The 14,576-nt window shown below is 42.0% G+C and overlaps 1 protein-coding gene across 2 annotated transcripts in view; it reads right to left on the bottom strand.

The window, feature by feature from the left end:
• Positions 1-14,576, bottom strand: part of LOC105027450 (zinc finger protein OZF-like) — a 541,343-nt gene that overhangs the window by 1,137 nt on the left and 525,630 nt on the right. The window contains exons 1-3 of one of the 2 annotated variants that reach the window (XM_020040930.3): positions 10,177-10,332; positions 4,147-4,411; positions 1,310-1,738 (exon numbers count right to left, since the gene is read on the bottom strand). In XM_020040930.3, the coding sequence (XP_019896489.1) occupies positions 1,310-1,738; positions 4,147-4,411; positions 10,177-10,179 (697 nt within the window). In that variant the 5' untranslated portion in view covers positions 10,180-10,332. Of the gene's footprint in view, positions 1-27; positions 1,739-4,146; positions 4,412-10,176 lie in introns of those variants that run through there. The other variant, XM_010905646.4, reaches the window with a different exon arrangement.

Below are 14,576 nucleotides of genomic sequence, written 5' to 3'. Positions count from 1 at the left end.
GTGGGAAAACCTGCAAAATCAGCAGTGTATCAAATACTTGTTCTCCCCACTGTATGTAGTGTTCCTTAGCTGGCAAGGTGACAGTGTTCGTGTCATTATTTTATGTTGGAAAGATTCACACACAAAATTGCTGAACTTGTAGAGCAATTGTAGCGAGCAACCCAATGGCGCAATCTAAAACAGTATTACAGAACTACTTTTGGAGTCCCCCTCAGGAATTGCTTTTGAGAAAAAAGCTAAACATAATCCTCAAAAATACTTTTTTTCACAGACAGTATTTGTCCATTACTAAATATGCAAAAATCGAAAATCATAATTTGTCAAACTTTTGAGACCTTCTGAATAATTACATAAATGATTTACATAACACTTACTGCCTGACAGAGATATGTTTTATTTAAACAATGACTGAAGTGTGTCAGTATCTCTTGCACTGTGATCTTTAGAAAAGGGACACCATTTACACAGTTGGTCAATAATTATTCAATATACCTTTAAACAGTATTACTACTGGTAGTAGTTTGCTAATATAATTAAAATAAAACATTTGATGCATGACAAGTAAATAGCCTGGTGTTTTTGGGAAGCTGCGGAGCAAATGTATTGTGACATCATAACCACATTCTGAAACTCACGCTGCGGGACCGTTAAGTGATATTTGAAACGTGAAATTGTTAATTATAGGTGATGGTAATAATGATGTTGATGCAATAGTTAACGGCTTCCCAAACCTGAACTGCCCAAAATCCTTTGTTAACGCTACGTATATCTAATTTGATATTATTGGGTGGGTGGCTTTTGGTAGATGTATTATACCATTAAGGCTCGTCTCCAGCATGTATGCGCTGGTGAGCTTTCAGTCTACCTAGTTGAGAGAAACTCTTCCCACAATTAGAACAGGAGTAAGGCTTCTCTATAGTATGTATGTGCTCATGGGCTTTAAGGTAACATAGTTTAGAGAAACCCTTCCCACAGTCAGTACAGGAGTAAGGCTTCTTTCCATTATGAATGCGCTCATGAGCTTTAAGGTTACCTGACAGAGCGAAACCCTTCCCACAGTCAGAACAGGAGTAAGGCTTCTCTCCGGTATGTATGCGCTCATGAGCTCGAAGGTTACCTGACAAATAGAAACCCTTCCCACATTTAGAACAGAAGTAAGGCTTCTTTCCAGTATGTATGCGCTCATGAGCTTTAAGGTTACCTGACTGAGAGAAACCCTTCCCACATTTAGAACATGAGTACGGCTTCGCTCCAGTATGTATGTGCTGATGAGCTTTAAGGTAACATAGTTTAGAGAAACACTTCTCACAGTTAGAACAGGAGTATGGCTTCTCTCCAGTATGTATGCGCTGATGAGCTTTAAGGTGACCTGAAAGAGAGAAACCCTTCCCACAGTCAGAACAAGAGTAAGGCTTCTCTCCAGTATGTATATGCTGATGAATTTTAAGGCTGCCTAACTGAGAGAAACTCTTCCCACATTTAGAACAGGAGTACGGCTTTTCTCCAGTATGTATGCGCTGATGAATTTTAAGGTGACCTGACTGAGAGAAACTCTTTCCACAGTTAGAACAGGAGTACGGCTTTTCTCCAGTATGCATGTGCTGATGAATTTTAAGGTGACCTGACTGAGAGAAACACTTCCCACAGTAAGAACAGGTGTAAGGCTTCTTGTCTTTGTAATCTTCCTTTTGTTGCTCTCCAGTTGCAGGAAATGTCTCCACTTCAGCAGCAATCTCATCTGTGTGATTCATATCAAGAAAGTTAATTAGACCAGTGACACGGTACCAATGCAGTTAGAAGATTACATCAAATATCAAAAGTAACTATTCCATGAGTGTTAGGAGTAAAAAACATGCTGACAATTTCTGAAACCAGTTTCACATATTTACCAAGCAACACAATACATTGGCAAAATGTAAATACAGTCAAACATTCAAAAATGTTGTCACCCAGGGTGATATGAACAAAACGCTGTAAAGAAAAGTCATGGACACCAAGGACACAGTTGGAGAATTACAGGTGGTTAGATTTTGGGCTCACAAATTCTACATGAAAAGGATTGCCAGAAGAAAGCCTCTACTGTCACCAAATCTCAAACAGAAGCACCTTTTTGACACAAATGTAGGAATACAATTTGTTTGTGGAGTAGGCTTACCCCCTATGTGTTCCTAATCTATCAGGTGAACTGAAAAACCTATAATATGAATGGGCATACACTGATGATCCAAAATATAATGACCACTCACAGGTGAAGGGAATAGCATTTCAGAGCACATTTCAAGGTGTGGGTAGATTAGATGGTAAGCAAACAATCAGTTCCTGTAGTCAACATGTTGGATGCAGGAGAAATGGGCAGGAGTAAAGACCTGAGTGACTTTGACGAGGACCAAATTGTTTTGGGGGGGCCACACCCCCAGCACCCCTAAAACCCCCCAGCACCCCTAAACCCCCCAGCACCCCTAAACCGGAAAACCAAATCGCGTTGATAGTATACCCTTCCCTCCCCATCTGAAGCCATCCTTAAGTCCTTGGTACCAAAAATATGGTGGAAACAGGAAAGTCTAGAGCCACATTAGCATCAAGCCCCGGTGAAGCCCAGGTACCGAGGTAAAACACCAGTGGAAATGCAGCATTAGTCTCCCTGATATTGGCCCCCCCAACACAGACGTAACCCCCCCCCCCCAACACAGACGTAACCCCCCCCCCCAACACAGACGTAACCACCCCCCCCCCCCAACACAGACGTAACCCCCCCCCCCCCCCCAACACAGACGTACCCCCCCCCCCAACACAGACGTACCCCCCCCCCCAACACAGACGTACCCCCCCCCCAACACAGACGTACCCCCCCCCCAACACAGACGTACCCCCCCCCCAACACAGACGTAACCCCCCCCCCCAGACGTACCCCCCCCCCCCCCCAGACGTAACCCCCCCCCCCCCAACACAGACGTGTCCCCCCCCCCCCCAACACAGACGTGTCCCCCCCCCCAACACAGACGTGTCCCCCCCCCCCCAACACAGACGTGTCCCCCCCCCCCCAACACAGACGTGTCCCCCCCCCCCAACACAGACGTGTCCCCCCCCCCCAACACAGACGTGTCCCCCCCCCCCAACACAGACGTGTCCCCCCCCCCCAACACAGACGTGTCCCCCCCCCCCCCCAACACAGACGTGTCCCCCCCCCCCCCAACACAGACGTACCCCCCCCCCAACACAGACGTACCCCCCCCCAACACAGACGTAACCCCCCCCCCCAACACAGACGTACCCCCCCCCCCAACACAGACGTACCCCCCCCCCCCAACACAGACGTACCCCCCCCCCCCCAACACAGACGTACCCCCCCCCCCAACACAGACGTACCCCCCCCCCCAACACAGACGTACCCCCCCCCCCAACACAGACGTACCCCCCCCCCAACACAGACGTACCCCCCCCCCAACACAGACGTACCCCCCCCCCCCCAACACAGACGTACCCCCCCCCCCAACACAGACGTACCCCCCCCCCCCCAACACAGACGTACCCCCCCCCCCCAACACAGCAGTGTTGAAGATCACTGACTCTCCCTACCAGACTGTATCACTAAAATGCAGATGATTCCTTCTAATAATATATTATAATAATGTATTTCTTCTTCAGGCTGATAGACGCCCTGAAACAATAAAAAACACTGTTGGCCATATTAACATTCTGTTGCCACACAAACATCATGGACACCCAGAGACCAAGAACTCACTGTAACTTCAATACAACACTGCTGCGCTGGTCATTCATACTGGCAATGTCAAGAGACCATAATATTAAGATAACAGACCACAGTTTTAGGAAATACATCTTGTCATATAAAATGCCATTGGGATATAAAATGTATTATAATGGAATATCATACCATTATAGTGGCCACATGAAATACATCAAAATGTGCCCCTTATCATTAAAAGAATGCATTTAATTTATTATTTACATTATTTTGACTCAATGCAACACATATTGATTTCTTTCACTTTTTTATAATTTATGACTACAAAATAAGTAAAAGAATATAAAGAACAAAAAATAAAGAGAGCTTTAAATATCTACACAATTATTTAGCTAGAAGAACATTTTCAACAATAAACCCTCTTAATAATTCATTCTTACCTTTGTTAGTTAAATCCCCAACCTCCTCCTCTTCACATTTAATATTATTCAGTCCCAGTATTTGACTGCTGATCTCAATCTTCTCCTCTTCATCTTTAATGATAACATTCAGTCCCAGTGTTTGACTGCATTCTTCCTGCTTCACTGATGTCATCTCTGAATCCACCAATGAACACTGAGCTTTACTGTCACAATCAGAATCCAGTGACTCTTGTTTGGGTTCAATGTGGAAGGAGAGCAGCAGGTTGGGTTTGTCCTCAATCTCCTAAAATAAAGACCAGATCAGGGGCCATATTTATAAAATATTTAAGGTCTAAAATTAGCTACTTACTTGCTGATTTAGGAGAAACTCTTAAAAACAATTTTAGGACTCCCAAATTGTTGTTCTAAGAGTATGTCACAAAGCATTTTAGTGCTAAAACCAGCTCATTTAAACAAAGTATTTTAAATGAGCTGGTCAGTATTTTAATTATACTGAGCATTTACCAAGGTATCGCCTTAATCGCGAGGGAATAATGGTCATTATTACGAAGAAAGAAGAGGCAAACGTGCCGGTTTCCCATGTCGATCTTGGACGAGATCTTGCATTCCACCGTTAACAAGCATTTTACACAAAAAGGTTAAATCCCTGAACAATAAAATGGACATACTACTCGCAGGGAATAACTGTCAGCAAGACTGCTGTGTGTTGGCATCAGACATGTGCCCTGGAAGACCTATAAGGAATAATAAATGGACTAGAGGACCCCCACATTTAAGGGGGTTTTATTGCCATTTTATTGTTTATTTGTTATTGCCTATATGAGGAAAGTTTTGCCGAAATGCCACCAGCACATTAACCTCCCCACCCATGGTGATCCGACTCTTGACCATTGTTAAACACAAATAGGAAATGGTTACAAACCCCTCCCTGCATTCGGTAAGCTGGATCATACATCAATTTAGCTCCTCCCATCCTATAGACAACGCCTGAAACAGGAATGAACGTTTTCAGACTCTTCAACGCCAGAATGAGGGATCCATTAGTGCTTTACAGGATTGCTTCGAAACAAAGAATTGCCAGGTGTTCTGTGATGCAGCCAATGGGGACACTGATGAATACACAGATGAGGCTTGGAATTCTGTCGTTTTAGGGGAAAAGCCTTTTGGCCTTCGGTGTCATAAAATTGTTTAGGGCACAAAGGCCATTGAGAGAAATAGGAGGATTTGGAGCTTACAAATAAACAACTTAAATTGGTGATCAGAAAAAAAACATGCATGACATAAAAACAATTCACATTTTTTATATTACACTTCGAATAATAAATTATTATAACTGATATTTTTCCACATAAACTGTTCAATTATCATGTTTTAATCCTTGAAATCACATTTACTCCTCCCTCGAACTATTATGGAATTTTTCATTATGTTTCATTTTAAAAGTTGAAGTTGGGAGCGTTCACATGAGAACAACAGGCAACAGTATTGACAGTCAAGTAACATTAAATCTAGCTAGGCAGAGGCATAACATTACCTCAGTTACACAAAAATAAACCACAAAGTATCCTTTAACATCACAATCACCTGCGCTAATGAGTACGACCTAAATAGACAAAGGGACTTAGGGACTTATTTGTGCACAAATAAAGTAATTATATATTTATTTGCCCCATCTAGTGATGTCAAACCTAACGTTACTTCTCGGAGCTCTCAAAAGGTGTTCAGGTGTATTCTCCCACTCAGAGGTCGGAACTTTCCCACTTCCCAGATGCTCAGAGAGGTTTCATTCAGTGAAGCGCTAAGTAAGCCATCTATTGATCACTAACTAGCTAGCTTGCTTGTTTACCTGTATGTAGTCCGTTCTTGTGGTTGATCATAGTTGCGAACTACAGACAAACTGACTGCAAGATTTTGAGAGTAGCAGGGGCACAAAGGCCATGGTGGCTGTACGGCGTGCAATGATTTTCAGGGCCTCACAGCCAGAGCGAATGGCAACAATGGCCCTAGACTGACACAGCCTCTGTCACAACATATATCTCCAAGTGCACTGATGATATCGTCCCCAACAAAAAGCCCTTGGATAATGGTAATGTCCGTGCTAAGCTCAGTGCACTGTCCTCTGCCTATAGCTCTGGGGACCTGGAGACTGAGGAGATCCAGATATGACTGACAGAAGGCTATCAGAGATGGAAAAAGAGAATCTAACTACCGCAGCTCTGAACCCAGACGCATGTGGGGAGGACTGCGACATCAAACTAGAAAGGGAGGAATAGCAACGACTCCCTGACAAGCGACACTCATGCACGGTTTGAGGCGACCAACACAATTCCTTCGGTGAGGCTTGCTGAGGGCCAGGACGGCTGCACTCTGTCCCATGGCTGATGTGAGGAGAGCTCTCAAAAAAAATGAGAGCTCAGATGGCATTCCAGGTCGTGTCCTCAGCGGAGGTTCTCTGTCTGTTTTCCCCTCCTGCTTCAAAATATCCTCCATCGGGCCTGTACTTAAGAAACCTTCCATCACCTGCCAGAACCACTACATCCCTGTAGCACTGACCATCATCATCATGAAGCGCTTCAAGCGGCTGGTCAGAACACACATCTGCTCCACACTTCCTGACACCTTGGACCCCTTTTAATTTGCATACCGCCCCAATAGACCTACATGCCATCGCCCTGACGACACACCCCCCCCCTCTCCCACCTGGAAAAAGGCAACACATATGTGAAGATACTGTTCCTGGGCTACAGCTCTGCATTCAACACCACTGTGCCCACTAAGCTTGTTCCTCAGCTCAGGACCCTGGGACTGGACACCTCCCTCTGCAATTGGATCCTGGACTTCCATTCGGCCCAACCCCAGGTGGTGAGAACAGGCAACCTAACCTCCTCTACACTGACCCTGGCATTTATTATTTTATGTAATATTCTACACAGAGATGACTAAGATATACGGTGGATATAAAAAGTCTACACACCCCTATCAAAATGCCAGGTTCCTGTGATGTAAAAGAATGAGACAAAGATAAATCTGTCAGAACTTCTCCCACTTTTAATTTGACCTATAATGTGAACAATTATATTGAAAAACAAAAATCTCAGAGGGGGAAAAATGAAAAATAAAAACATTACAATAACCTGGTTGCATAAGTTTGCACACCCTCTTATAACAGGGGATGTGGTTGTGTTCAGAATTAACCAATCACATTCAAACTCATGTAAAATAGAAGTCATTACACACCTGCCATCATTTGATTAATCACAAAGTTCAGCTGTTCTAGTAAGTTTTTCCAGACATTTTCTTAGTTGCATCTCAGAGCAAAAGCCATAGTCCGCAGATTGCTTCCAAAGCATCAGAGAGATCTCATTGTTGAAAGATATCAGTCAGGAGAAGGGTACAAAATAATTTCCAAAGCATTATATATGCTGGTCAGGGGGGTTCCAAGAGGCCTACAGCAACATTAAAGAAAATGCAGGAATTTCTGGCAAGTACTGGCTGTGTGCTACATGTGATAATCTCCCATATTCTTCATATGAATGGGCTATGGGGTAGGGTGGCAAGACGGAAGCCTTTTCTTACAAAGAAAAACATCAGAGCCCGGCTGAAGTTTGCAAAAACAAACATCAAGTCTCCCTTAAAGCAAGTGGGAAAATGTGTTATGGTCTGATGAAACCAAGGTTTAACTTTTTGGCCATAATTCCAAAAGTATGTTTGGTGCAAAAACAACACTGCACATCACCCAAAGAACACCATACCCACAGTGAAGCATGGTGGTGGCAGCATCATGCTTTGGGGCAATTTTTCTTCAGGTGGAACCGGGGCCTTAGTCAGGGTGGAGGGAATTATGAACAGTTCCAAATACCAGGCAATTTAGGCATAAAACCTTCATGCGTCAGTTAGAAAGCTGAAGATGAAGTTCACCTTTCAGCACGACAACGACCCAAAGCACACATCCAAATCCACAAACACATGGCTTCACCAGAAGATGATTAACATTTTAGAATGGCCCAGCCAGATCCCAGACCTGAATCCAATTGAACATCTGTGGGGTGATCTGAAGAGGGCTGTGCACAGGAGATGTTCTCACAATCAGACATATTTGGAGCACTTTCATTAAAAAGAGTGGGCAAATATTGCCACATCAAGATGTGCCATGCTAATGGACTCCTACCCAAAAAGACTGTGTGCTGTAATAAAACCAAAAGGTGTTTCAAAAAAGTATTAGTTTAAGGGTGTACACACTTATGCAACCAGGTTATTGTGAGTTTATTTTATTTTTTTCATCAAAGATTTCAGTTTTTCAATTGAATTGTTCACGTTATTAAAGGTGTAAAAAGTTCTGACATGATTTATCCTCGTCTCATTCTTTTACACCACCAGAACCTGGCATTTTGACAGGGGTGTGTATATTTTACATCCACCGTACCATAATGTCAATACCCTTTGAGAAATTGCCATTTATTCAATGATATTTGAAGCAATAAAAAAACATGAATAAAACATAAATAACATAATAGGCTTACACTTCCTAGGATTTTGGGTTATGTTCACATGAAAAGTAAGATTCTGGAAGATCAAGGGTTATAGGATTAATTGAATTACTGAAAATCTGACAGACCTTTAGCGTGTAATGTAGAGATGTAGCCCAATCATATTAATGTAGAAAGCAATAGCTTAGAAACCCTTTGAAAAAGGCACTGTAGCCTACATTAGGTAAAATTCAGTTTTTGGCAAGCTTTGTAACTGTAACATTGTTTGATGCCGCAAAAGGTGTTCAGTTGGTTATGGGCTAGGCCTATTCCTATTTGTCTAATGCCTCTTAATATGCAAGTAATCTAAAAGTAATTCAAAAAACGTTACTCATTACAAATGTGGACAGTTGACTTGTAACGGAATACATTTAAAAAGTAACCTACCCAACCCTGGCAATTAAGACATTGTAATTTTCTTCTCACGGCTTGAGTTTCCTCGATCTACCAAATTAATAATATTCAGAACAAGAATCGACTGTTCTTTCGTTGTAAAGTCACGATAATTACCGAAAACATTTCTACTTCCTATAGGATTGTAGTGATCTAGACTTGGCCCCTACATAACAATTCAAGCCCCCTCCTCGACTCGCCACTCACTTCTACCTGCAGGGCCGGAACTAAGCTTACCTGGTAATTCTCTTTTTTCTTAGGTGTTCCGCTTGGAACTGCCCTACTGCTAATATAACGCTAATGCTGTACCTACAAACGTTACAGCTTGGCTGTATGATCTGGATGACGGTATAAAGTGCAGTCATGGTGTTCTAAAGTGTTTTCTCGCCCGTGATTTAGGACCTCTATCGTGAATTAAGACACATTTAACCACAAAACGTACTATAAATATTATTTATTCTCATATTATACAAATAAATGTATGATTAGGGCACCTAACAGCAAAATATGTGCCTACCGAGTTCAAACGTAGGAAGTAGCCGAACACTGCAGTATAACAGCATGACATTAAGCGGTATTGATGAAATCATACAGGGAAAAGCTGTAGGCGCCGCATGGAAACAATTTTTAAAAGACATGGTTTTATAAATATTTGACAATATTGAAATAGTCACGTAATATTATTTTTTAGTATGTTACTATTTTTTGTTATGTTTCCCACGCAACATGGCTCCCCTTCCGACATCGCACTGCAGCCTTTCCTTCCCTTCAGGCATTTTGTCAAAGAAACTGGTCTACCTCGGTTACTTAAATCTTGTAGCGACTGAAAATGCTAATGACTCTACGGTGACTTAGTTGGACAGAATGGAAATGTTATATAATTTGGGTATTCAAATAATATTTAATTTGGTAGAATGTATTTTTTATTGACGTACACAAAGTTAACTGTGGGGAATATCGTGAGTGTACGGAACATCGTGCACTGTACTGATTTACATTTCAAGAAGAACATTAATGTTTTTATTTGATTAAACAGTAAGGATAGCCGCGATTTAACCTTTCAAACTGTGGAGTATTTATATCGAACTGAAAAAGACACAAAGAAGAATATAGCTGTTTAATTACTTACCATTTCAGCTACTTTGATTCCTGCTTGTATTTCACGAAGTTAAACTATACCTTGGTTTGGTAAACAAATGTTAGCCTACTAACAACGTGCTACAAGTACAACACAATGCATTATTCTACTTCCTTAATTTTATTCAGCGGTTGGCAACCAACGTTTCCGGTGCATTACCGCCACCAACTGGACTGGAGTGTGGATCAGACTAGTGATGGGAAGTTCGACTCACTTTACTGATCCGGATCACTTCGAATCGTTTAATAAAAATAACGAATCTTTCGACTCATTTCGTTGATTTGAGTCAGTCGTCAGCCCCCACGTCCATTTCTTCGTTCGCAGGTGATCCAAAGTGCCTAAAGATTCGTGGATCATCATTAATTTCGTTCATCGTTCCTTTCGGTGAACGAGATTCGGAGATCCGAAAGAACCATGGATCATCGCTCATTCCGGTGAACGAAATAATTAAATACTACATCCAACAAAAAGAACGAATCGTTGTGGACTAACTGTCCACATTGACCAACCTATTATTTACTGTAACCAGGTTTCTGAGTGTAGCAGAATAGCCATGTTTGTGGCCTGAATCCAAACATCAATCAAATCCATTTTAGGCAGCATACTTCACATGTGTGTCACTTCAATCCCTGTATGTGCTTTACATTGTGATGGAGCATCCAAATGAGCTTAATACAAAGTAGGGTTTACAGCAGTAGGGTGGGAGTCAATAGTAGCCTTAATGAGTAGTTACCAGACCTCCACCCTTTACACCACAGGCTCTGAACCTGCTACATGGTAGAACACTTAGGGCTGGTTTTGCAGACACAGATCAAGCCTAGGCCAGGACAAAAAAAAAATTGAACTAGATTTTTTAGTCATAGGTAAATCTTAATTTGTGTCTGCAAAACTGGCCCTTAATCCTTAGTTAAATATCTTAAATATCTTATCAGGGCATGGACTTTATAAAACCTGTTCAGTCTTAGAGATCATCTAGGGGATCATCTGTTGTAGTATTAAAAAGTTGTAGCTAGCTTTCTTGCCTTCCGGTAGAAAAAATGAAAGACTGATCACTGATATTACATGGTGTCTGATCTGTCATGCAAGTCGAATTTCACGGAGTGCAACTTGTCTAAACAATTTACATACATGACATTTTGAGATCGTAAAATATTTTAACCTTTATTCATTTCTCTAAAAAATTGTGGTGGGCTAGTTGAAAGAGTACATTGATTAGCCAAATGTACCGTTGCTTTCCAGTGCATTTACATTTTGAAAATTGAGAAGATTTACTGCTTGGTTAACTGTTTGAATAGCTAGTAATATAAAATAGCACCACAAGCCTAGGTCAAAATATCCCTGAGCCGAAACATACACTCTCTATTAATGAAAATACTACAGAGTAAATGTTACAGAATACAATTAAATGTTACAGAATCACTGCATATTACAGCTAAATCCAAAATATAAAGTCGGTGCGTAGTTCACTTGTTCAGCCACAAGGTGGTATCAGGCAAACTTTCTATGGAGTAAGACAATTATAAAACATTAACAAACATAACATAAAATACAAATTAAAAATAATACACTACAAATGATGTGGTATTACTATGGAGCAAAATACACTGTTGTTAATATCCAACCTGCATTGCTGTTTATTAAAGATACATTTTTACTCATGGTTATTCGGAATATATGCTGCTAAAGGTGCATTTGTATATAACTATGTACACCCCCAGAAAAGTAGTTTTTTGCTCAGATGTGTACATATATGAACGGATCTTACATTTCTTTAGATCATACAGTTTTTATTCTTATCTGCACTGTTGCGGAGTATGGAAACTAAGCATTTAATGACAAATAAACACTTTGAACTTGAACAGATTAAGGTAACTTAATTCAACAACTGATTAATACTTTGCAATCACTCACTTTCCAAAAATGAACAGAAATGCAATTTCAGTCAGGACAAAATAAGTGCACCCATAGCTTCAATAATGTTACAATATGCATGATGTAAATGTTAAATCCATGATTGACTCCACGATGGCAGGTTGGCCCGGCCCTGACACATGAATGCCACCCCAAACCATAATATAACTTCTCTTTGCTCTTTCTCTGCTTTAAGTGGCATTATAGTACATCGGTATACGTAAGGAATAAGGCTCAAGCGGGTTTGATACATGCTCATTGTACCACAGCTAAGAACTTAAGCGTGATGCATCGTGCAGTGCCTTGACACAAGACTTAGCCGTGGATATAAGCAATTATCACAAACCCCAGAGATTCCTTTTCACTCTTATAAACCAGTTAGCAATCTAGTTAGACCTGGATGGCTCTGTGCATGTCTGGCTGAATGTGGCAGTATATGTTTGTAGAACTGGTCAGCTTAATAAACCTCTGCATCATGCCTACTCCAGATTTGGCTGATATTGCTACACTTGTCCTGGCCCTTGGGAGTTGATTTTGTGTTTTGTACAATTTTGCATGCTTTTAAATGACCTGTTTTGTATAAGCATTTCTGTGTTTTTCTATGTAATTTCTCATCTGAAAATTGGATTGGAGTGCAATGATTCCTTGAATGTATTATTATTTACCAACTAATTGGAGTGCAATGTTCAGAAATCATTTTGTTAATATTTGATCAATTATGCATTTTGGAATGCTGTATTGAAAATATTCAAGGATTCATTGAATCTCCTAAACAGATTTTCGAGTTGAGCACAATCTTACAGACTACAAAAGATTTCTGTGGAGGATGACAGAATAGTTATTTCCCAGGTCAATAAAAAACCCTTCTTGGCCAGATCAATAAATCCCTCAGCGATTTAAAAGAAACAAGGGAAGGGAGGAGTAATGAGAAGATGAGCAACTGCTTATGATCCAAAGCATACCACCTCTTCTGTGAAGCATGGTGGAGGAAGTGTTATGGCACCTCTTCTGTGAAGCATGGTGGAGGAAGTGTTATGGCACCTCTTCTGTGAAGCATGGTGGAGGAAGTGTTATGGCACCTCTTCTGTGAAGCATGGTGGAGGAAGTGTTATGGCACCTCTTCTGTGAAGCGTGGTGGAGGAAGTGTTATGGCACCTCTTCTGTGAAGTGTGGTGGAGGAAGTGTTATGGCACCTCTTCTGTGAAGTGTGGTGGAGGAAGTGCTATGGCACGGGCATGTATGGCTGCCAATGATGTGACTGTAGAAAAAAGCATCTGTCAATCATCTGACCTGCATGGACGTTTTTGCTGGAGACAAACCTGAAGGCAAAAGGCACCAAGAACAAGCAGGAACTGTAGGAAGTTGTTTCCACACATGGGGAGGGGGATTATCCAGTGATATACTGTCAAACATGGCTCGACTGGTGACCCCAGGCCTTCATGGCCATGCAAACTCTCCCCTTACTGACTATGAAAAGTGTCTAGGCTCCAACAGATATTTGGGACATAGTGTTATCTCAGTTATTCTAGTAGAATGGTGGTAGGAAGAACCAATATTCTATTAATTATTAGATGCACCTGTATACAATGCATAAAAAGGACATGTAAATTACATCTGCCCAATAATGGCAGATCGTGGTCCACAGGGATATCTGGACTGTGGTGGATGGGCCATAAGTTGGAGTTTCAATACCTGGATTTACTGTATTGATATTTTTCCAATATAATGAACGTTCAAAAGTTCTAATTTACAGTGCTCTTTATAGGAGCTATAGAAAAGGGTATGTTATTCTTAGAGGAATTACAGAATTTCAATGTTGATCTACTCAAGCCAGAGATTCACTCACGGCGATGTTAAATGAGAGCAAGTTGACAGTAGGTAGCTTATCTGGATCTTTATGGCAGACTCCACCCCTTACAGGACAGGAGAGGCAACTAGATCCCTCAGAGCAACTTTAAGGCCGGGTGTCTCTGTAAAGCACTTTGTGACAACTGCTGTTGTAAAAAGGGCTTTATAAATAAATTTGATTGACATTCTCCACTGGCACATGGACCTCCTCGCTAGGGGGAGCCCTCAAGTGGATGTTTAGCAGGATGGATGAGCAATGATGGATGTTGAGCAGGACGGACGGTCGATGAGGGATGTCGAGCATGACGAAGGGGCGATGAGGGATGTCAAGCAGGACAGACGGGCGATGAGGGATTTTGAGCAAGACGGACGGGCGATGAGGGATGTCGAGCAGGACGGACGGGCGATGAGGGATGTCGAGCAGGACGAAGGGACGATGAGGGATGTCGAGCAGGACGGACGGGCGATGAGGGATGTCGAGCAGGACGAAGGGACGATGAGGGATGTCGAGCAGGACGAAGGGACGATGAGGGATGTCGAGCAGGACGAAGGGACGATGAGGGATGTCGAGCAGGACGAAGGGACGATGAGGGATGTCGAGCAGGACGGACGGGCGATGAGGGATGTCGAGC

Source organism: Esox lucius, chromosome 20 (genome assembly GCF_011004845.1).
Source record: "Esox lucius isolate fEsoLuc1 chromosome 20, fEsoLuc1.pri, whole genome shotgun sequence".
In the NCBI taxonomy this organism is placed as follows: domain Eukaryota; kingdom Metazoa; phylum Chordata; class Actinopteri; order Esociformes; family Esocidae; genus Esox; species Esox lucius.
Note: the sequence above shows the minus strand (reverse complement) of the source record. Positions and strands in the feature narration are given on the sequence as shown.